Here is an 8,227-nt window from a genome sequence, read left to right as displayed (position 1 = left end):
AAACAAGTCATGCCCCCGTAACGACAAGAGCACTCCTCCTCCGGCCTATGATGTTGGTATCCACAAACATCAACCATTTCTGCTTGTGATTCCTCTTCGCTTTAGCAGAGTTAAGTGTCATTGATCCAAGCCTCAACACCTTTTCCTCGTCAGGCTCCGAATCATCTTCTTTAACGATCATGGATGGCATGGATCGTTGTGGCTAGTCCGACACTCTATATGGCCCACTACATAAGAAGCATTGTATTAGCTTCTTTGTTGGAAAAAAAATCAGTTTGAAAATGGTTTTCTTGCGCAACGAAAAATAAAAATTTTGAAAATCAAGTCGTTTTGTGATATTTACAGAAAATAACTCTTTACCGAAATCACACATTTATTAGTCTTGGCTTTCAACCAAATGCCCTTCTCTACTATTCTTGTACCACGAACTACTTCGAGTGTGAGCTCGAACGATTCAAATCAAATACAAAATCAGAAATAGTTTTCTTTACTTTTAGTGTAAAAACAATCTATCTCAATAGAAACCAACAGAATTGTTATTTCGGAAAATAGAATTAATACTTAGAGAATAAACTCTCACTATTTTCGGGTAGAATAATAATATCTCAAAAGTCTATATTTAGCCCTATATGTATCATTTATTTATAGGGATAAGAGGTAAAATCCTAATTGAATTGTAGATATCTATTTCAATAGAAAAATGAACTTCTAGTCTAACTAGGAGTAGGTGGGGTGACAACCTTAGTTAAACAAACTAGGGTTTGTCGTCTCTCTCTTTAAACATGAGCTGTTTTTGGGTCTCTTCATATCGAGTTCAATTACAAATACTTCATGAACTTTTAACTCAGTACTTTATAATTCAATACAACACGATATTTATTTTTATTTTTTTCCCAAAATAAACATCTTAAATTAATTTAAATAATTAATTTCTCTATTAAATAATTTTCTTAACCTAATTCTAATTACATTAAAATCATGACAACTTTACCGTAAAAGAATCTACGAGAAAATATATTGAATATTTCTACATTCAATGGATTCACCATGACCGATAAATTTATTTTCGTTTTAAACTTCATTTATTTGAAAACATAAATTCATTTTCAAGTCATTTTCATTTTAATTTAGAGAAAGTCATATTCATTTTCAAATGTTTCTCATTTCTCTAACTTTTCCATTTCTATCTATTTTTGTTCATTTGATTCAACATGCAATTCATTTCTAGTTTCAATGAGCTAGCGAAGGGACCAATTGGACTATACAATTAGGACTCAAATTATTTATAATTAAGTTCCAACTTTTTGTCTATTAATTATAAATTTATTTAATCACGAAGTCATTCCACTATAGTATCATGACTGAGCTCTCCCCAACGACATACCATTATGAAAATAACCCGATCAGTGCTCATCCAATGACCTTGTCATAAGTGTTTTACCCTCATAGGATATCATTAATCGCTCTGGGATAAATTCGTTCTCCCAACATGATCCTATTTTATCTCATGATAACCATTACAACTTTCTTCGTGAAAAGTCAATTACTATCAAATAGTAATCAAGTCATTCATCATAAAAATGAACAACCTGTAACCACGTTTACTTTTCATCACGCTTACTTTTCATCAACCCTGTAATGTCAGTGAGAGAATATCATTTACCCATATCTCGACTTATTAATTTTACTATTGTGAACGACGCTACTTTGAGAAAATAAAATGTATTTACCTCAAATCCAGATATTATATTAAATATAAAATTGGGAATCACCAACCAATTTTCTATAAGCACATTTTTGTACACCATCCATCCATGATTGATTGAGTAGAATAACATGAAATATCAAAATTTATATAAATATATAGCAACTTAACCTAAGAGCTGTTTACTAACCAATGGTTCAGCTATTAATTTCAGCTGACAACAGTTTCCAACAGCTTCCATATGTTGCACTTCGAAAAATAATTGCCCATCACTCTCTAAAAGTATTCATTCTAAATCATGGCATGTAATGATATCAGCTTTACAAAACAATTTGTATGATCATTCAAGGACATTTCCTCTAACAAGTCTTCCAAAAAAAAGTATAATCCAAGTTTAATTCTATAAACTATCATATCGCTAAAAGTTTGTATTAATGGAGTCATAATTGAAAGGGAACGGATATGGTAAGCAAACAAGCAATCCCAATATCAAAACTAAAACTCCAAGTGCAACATACTTGTTCTCAGGATCAGTGATTTCCTCCGACAGTGGTGCAATGGGCCCTCTTTGCAAGATGAATATGAGAACCACCCAGTAAAATGCCACGTCATTGAACAATGAAGACAGTCCTAGCAGTCCAATGGAGAGTGAAGTGAAGCGAGCTGAAGCCTGTTCAATTAAAAACTTGGTTAATTTTAACTCTTGGTTATTCCACAACATATTAATTTCGTAAAAAAGAACTTTTTAGGTCTTATGTTCTACCATAACCAAGAAAGGTTTCTCTTACTTGGATTCAGATGTGGATATTGAAAGAAATATATGTTTGATATAGATACGGGTATATCTAATTATTTTCACATATTTGAAGGGTTTTTAGAGGATCATCAACTTATGTCTATGTTTGAATAGTTATGTTGTTGCTTCGACTCTTTATTTTTCTTGAATTACATATATTTGACTCCCGTGTTTAACAACAGTTCAGACATTGGTCTTGAAAGATATGATCCTTAGTGATCTCTCCAAAAAAAGGAAAAAAAATTAAAATTTTGAATATAATCATATCGGACATATACCTATAACTAACATTCTACCCAAACCTGAGTAGCATAGACTATTTCATTTCTTTTAACTAGAAATGAAGTACCTTTCTTCCCCATATTGCAAAGGAGATCCGGCCCCCATCTAGCTCCCCTGCAGGAATGCTGTTGATGGCATTAATGAGTAGCCCAGCCCATGCCCAAATTACAAGTGGGTTGACCGATATAGGTGTGCCTTCCTTCAGTACATCACCTAGAAGCAGCTTTGCTGTAAAAGGAGAGAAAGCTCACAATCAGAATACATCAAATAATAACCTGATTGCTGAAAAGCATATAATGATAGGGAAGAGCATGACAGCAAATGCACTACAAGTTATGACTGCCACTGTAGTAGAACATCAGAAGACTGATCACTGTTTTAACATGTACATTCCTATGTTATTTGGATTTGAATATGAGTGTCAAATACAGGTATGTTCTAATTTTTATAAGTTTTTTTCATGTATTTGGAGTTGAATATGTGTCACGCATATCCGACATGGCTGCTTTAAGATAAATGAATGGTCTGAACAACAGAAGTTCTTTACCTACACCACCAGCAAGAAATGATTCATGAAACACAGAAGCATCAACAACAACTCCAATACCATCGCTAGGTGGCAAGATGAAACCTAGAAGGAATAGAACAAAACCCAAAGAAAAACCAGCTAAAGGTCCAGCTGCTGCAACCTTGAGAAGGTCTTCACGATTGGGTACGATATTTTTTATCCTTGTTATGGCACCAAAAGAGCCTATCTGCCATCAAACACAGTCCATTAGACTTGCCGCATTCATATTTATAAAATATTCATCCAATAGTTCAGAAAATGTAGGGAAAATGGTTGCAATTTATGAATTCATAAACAGACACCGTAGTCATAAGAAGCAAAGATATACTGGTGTCAGATAAAAAGAATGTTTGCCATACAGATTCCTACAAGATTGACTACATATGTGCTTCACTAAATAAATTAAAGAACTTAACTGCTTTGGGATCCAAATGTTAATGAAAAATTGGAAATGTCAAGTCTCTTATTCTACATTTTTCTTTAAGCATTCGTATCCAGTACTCGAGTCCGATATATGTTCGGACATGGACATGAGAATGTGACTCTCCAAAATAGGGGTGGGCCATTATAACGGCCTAGGGGTCCTTTTGGCCCCTAAAAATTTTGGAAAATTTTGATTTTTCCCTTAAAATTTTTAGAAAACTTTAATTAAGCTCTTAAAATTTTAGAAAAGTCTCATTAATCTCAAAATTTTTAAAAATTTTAATTAGACCCCCAATTCTTTTTAAAAAAAATATCTTATTAAACTCTTAAAATTTTTGAAAATGTTACTACGCCCCCCAAAGGTCAAAACTTAATCCCAGGATCAGCCACTGCTCCAAAGACCCTCCAAGATATATGGCAATGTTCTTATCTATGATTTCCACACTAGATTGCAGTAAAGATATAAGGTACCAACTAACAGGAACACAAAAGGGAAAGGAAAAGAGAAGTTTGTTCCGAAACAAAGGATTAATGAAAAGAATTATATATATCACCTGCCAACTTGGAACAAAGAAAGGAACACCAAGCTTAACTCCTGTGCTCTTTGCTACTAAGATGTGGCCCAATTCATGTACCCCCAGAAGAAGTGCAGTAAAAAAGGCTCCAGGTAGACCATTCGATAACAAGTTGAGGTTGTCAAATGTTGATCTGGACCATTAACAAAATCATTCGCAGTAAATCAATAAGACAAACTGAATGATCTGATGGAAAATTCTCCTAATTCTAAGAAAGGGGAAACAAAGAAAAAATCAGAATCAATCAACTTAAACTTCCAAGAACCAAGAGAAAAATAACGATGATAGAAACGAGTCCTTGCAAGAGAGAGAGAGAGGAATCTTTGTCAAGAAACCTAGGACAGATATTTTCCGAAAGGAATAAACTAAAGTGACAAGGCTAATGTATTATTTACCATCTTAAAATACTCAAACTGAATGATCGATCAAATAAGAATTTATGAGCTTGGTACAATTCTCAAAACATGATCCTCAGAAGGGAAAACAGCCTAAATAGTAGCATTTTTGTCTTGCTTATGATTTGGTTATGATGACAGGAATAAGCCACAGTTAATATTTTGATTAAGTTGTCAGAATGAAAGTGATAGAAAATCATACAATAAGTTGGACTGCAATGCAGGCACATTCCGAAGAAGTAAGGTAAACACTGTAACCAGACCAAAAGCCCCAGCTGCCAACCACTCAGGGACAGCTGCAAAAAGGATACTTTAGTCTTAATGGCAATGGCTTTGGTGTATGACATGGATGACATTAAACTTTTGAATAACGTAATAGCATAGCCAAGTACCAGTTGTCTCGGGTTGCAAAGTTGTTTTCGGGACAACAACTGCCACTGGTTTGTCATCTTCTGGATTGATAAGAAGGAAAAGCTTATATTCATCGTCAAATTTGTTCTGTATATTCATTTAGAAGAAATTAAATAAAGAATCAGCCATTAACCTCCACAATAGTACAATGGAACAAGCAGAGTAAACATACCTGCATCCTAGTAGATATCTTTTCATAACTTCTAGCAGCTTGTCCCCGAAGATTTCCTTTGAACAATACTCCACCCTATCAAATATCACGCAAAAAAAGAACATAAATAAGAAACAAAAATAAAATTGCTAACAGTTTTCTGCTATCTTATTCTCAAGGACAATATAACACCTATTGAAGGAGAAGTTCAATCTATAACCACGTAAATATTATTATCTCCATGGATATGTTATGAATTCAAGTTGCAGAGGCAATTTTAGTTGATTTCAGCCCCTTAAGAATCTTCTGATACATGTTTGAAAGAAAAGGAAAAAAAGGATCAAGGAAGCCTAGAACTATCAAAATAACTAACACACCTCATAAGGTTCCTGGCTCGTTACAAAGAACGTATCAAATGCAAATACTTGATCCTTAAGAATGTCAATGGTTTCCTTTGGAATCCTCATTGATTCATCCAGTTGTTGTGGCTGTTCAGGAAACAAGGGAAGATGTAAAAGAAACAGGAAAAGAAGATCTCTCTTGTAAATTCCAGCCTAGGAAGTGATACAGCATCATGATCACCTTCACACCTGGCAGAGGCGATCCACTAGTAACTTCAATAGCGTCATCCTCCTGTATCAAACACAATCCTGATGTGATAAAGGTTGAGCAAGCTATGATTAATGTTTTGCAGATTACAAAATGGCAGCTGAATGTGAATTCATGTACTAAAATACTTCAAATTGTAGGTATGGCAGGAGCTTGCTTGGACTCAAGGGTCAGTGTCGGATGCGTATGCCCAAATTTCTAAGTTTTCCATATATTTGAGGAGGTTCATACTCCCATACCAATATTCGAACATAATGCTAGTTATAGCTATAGCTAAACTACCATCTAGCTTTCAATTGGACAAAAACATTTCTATCAAAATAGAGAAACGGGATTAAAAATCACCAAAAGTTACGAATTCAAGGAGATGAACATGAAATCTAACAAAGTGGCCTGCAAAAAGCACAGTAGCACGATCTTGCATTGAGAACAAACCTGGCAACTTTGGACATGATGGATTATACAGACATGAGCAAGAAGAACACGAAAAAAAAATACACGAATGCAAGAACATTCAGATTTTATATAATATGAAATATTAGCATATTAAAATTTATATAAATATATACTACCTTAAAACACGAGACAAATACCATCTCTAATTGAGAACCAAGTAATGTAGGGGCTTGCCTATTGCCCTATTCTGTCACTATAAGGATACTACTACAGAATAGAAATTTAGTACCTGCACAGCACCTTGAGCTGTAGTTTCTGCATCATTATTGTTTATTTGTTGAACATTTATGGGCTGCAAATCAATCTGGGAATCTTTTTCCTCTACAGAATCAGTTGTTGCCGGCTTTTCTCCACTTTCATGCTTATCTTCCTCCTACAGACATTCAACATCGAACATCAAAGAACATTTCCCTTTTCATCTAAAAATAAACCATCTTGAGCTAACTGCTGGATCCAAAATTGCAAAAATACCACATGTTGAGTGCATTCACAAAGTAGCTCATAACTTCTTGATAGATTCATTAATGAAAAATGCAATAATTCCAAATTTGTATCAACATAGAAAAGAAAATAAAAAAAAGGAATTTTTTTTAGAAGTCCGAACTAATTGAGTAATAAAATAATTACCTCATCATTATTACTATCTGGTCCAGTTTCTGTTTCAGTCACTCTACAAAACATCTCTCTTTTCCTGAAAAATCTATAAGAGGAATAAAGAATTAGTTCATAAGCTTTCTTCTTTAGCAGAATATTTTTAAAAAAATAATGAGAAAAAAAACTACCTAGGGACGCGAGAAAACTTCAAGCTCCTTAAACGACACCGTTGCGACTTAGCAAAGCTCGAAGACGACAACAATGGCTGAAACCGAAGATCGCAGCAAGAGCTACATTGAGATAAGACACCAAAGTTCCCGCGGAAACTTGCTGCTAAATTCATTTTTTTATTTTTTCTAAAAGAAATGAAATCCAAATTCCTCAAAAGACGTAAATTTAATTCAATTGAAGATCAAATTTCCATTGGAAAAAAAATTCAATACTTTATGAAAATTTTGCTTCGCAGATTTTTAAAAGAGAGATTGGAGTTTTTTTTATGTTATTTTGGAGTCTTATCCGTTTTGCTGTTGCTCGTTGCATCGAAGGAGTTACTGCGAGAGAACGATATTTCTGGGAGATCCGATTATTGAAAGGCGAAACCTATTGCACCAGTTGTATTGAGACACGTGTGTAGTGAAATTGCGTGTACTATTTTGAGTGGTGCTGTTGTTGAGGAATCTCAATTTTGAGAGGCTACTTAGATATTTGATGAATATCTGAATAGTAGCTTACCTGCTTGGTAATGCTTGAAAACAAAACCTTAGTCACTCTAAATTTCTTTTTAGGATTTTTTACTTAAATAATATAAAATAATTAAATAAATACTTACAAATCTAGATAGAAGCTACAGTAAAAAAGGTGTCACCTGGTCAATCGACGGTACTAGACTAAAATATAATGATTTAAAATATTTAGGGATCTGATATGCAAACTTACCATTTTGATTGAAAAGCCAGATAGTTTAGGGCACCAAACTTCAAATAGGGTAAATTACTCCATAAACCCTTCTTATTTATTATTTCTTTTTGTTTCCCTTCAACACAAAAAAAAATAGAGAGGCCTCTTACCAATTAGCCCAAAATATTTTTTTACTAAAACGTATTTTTGTAAAAAAGCGAATTCCAGACTGAAATAAATTTTATTTATTTTTAAAAATAAATCTTTTGTTCAAATACTTTTTGTAAAATTATTTTTAAAAATTATTCAAACTAGAAAAATTTTTGAAAAAATATTTTCGATAAATAAATGAAATTTATTTTCAG

The 8,227-nt window shown here is 33.4% G+C and overlaps 1 protein-coding gene across 1 annotated transcript; it reads right to left on the bottom strand.

Moving 5' to 3' along the window:
- Nucleotides 1-1,964: 1,964 nt before the first annotated feature.
- On the bottom strand, nucleotides 1,965-7,505 carry LOC105780516 (probable zinc metalloprotease EGY2, chloroplastic). Its single transcript, XM_012604900.2, has 12 exons — nucleotides 7,154-7,505; nucleotides 6,999-7,071; nucleotides 6,601-6,744; nucleotides 5,889-5,939; nucleotides 5,684-5,794; nucleotides 5,328-5,402; nucleotides 5,137-5,242; nucleotides 4,947-5,040; nucleotides 4,329-4,482; nucleotides 3,331-3,538; nucleotides 2,851-3,011; nucleotides 1,965-2,375 (listed from the first exon to the last, which is right to left on the bottom strand). The coding sequence occupies exons 1-12, from the start codon at nucleotides 7,306-7,308 to the stop codon at nucleotides 2,124-2,126; spliced, it is 1,584 nt and encodes a 527-aa protein (XP_012460354.1). The 5' UTR covers nucleotides 7,309-7,505; the 3' UTR covers nucleotides 1,965-2,123.
- Nucleotides 7,506-8,227: the final 722 nt, after the last annotated feature.

This window comes from Gossypium raimondii, chromosome 4, assembly GCF_025698545.1.
Source record: "Gossypium raimondii isolate GPD5lz chromosome 4, ASM2569854v1, whole genome shotgun sequence".
In the NCBI taxonomy this organism is placed as follows: Eukaryota; Viridiplantae; Streptophyta; class Magnoliopsida; order Malvales; family Malvaceae; genus Gossypium; species Gossypium raimondii.
This window is presented reverse-complemented; position numbering and strand designations above follow the sequence as displayed.

Excerpts from the sequence above, each read along its gene's own strand:
- LOC105780516 (XM_012604900.2), bottom strand. The coding sequence starts at position 7,308 with ATGAATTTAGCAGCAAGTTTCCGCGGGAACTTTGGTGTCTTATCTCAA. Across the intron at positions 5,795-5,888 it reads CGCCTCTGCCAGGTGTGAAG|CCACAACAACTGGATGAATC; the intron begins GTGATCATGATG and ends TTTCCTGAACAG. Across the intron at positions 3,012-3,330 it reads ATTTCTTGCTGGTGGTGTAG|CAAAGCTGCTTCTAGGTGAT; the intron begins GTAAAGAACTTC and ends CTCCTTTTACAG.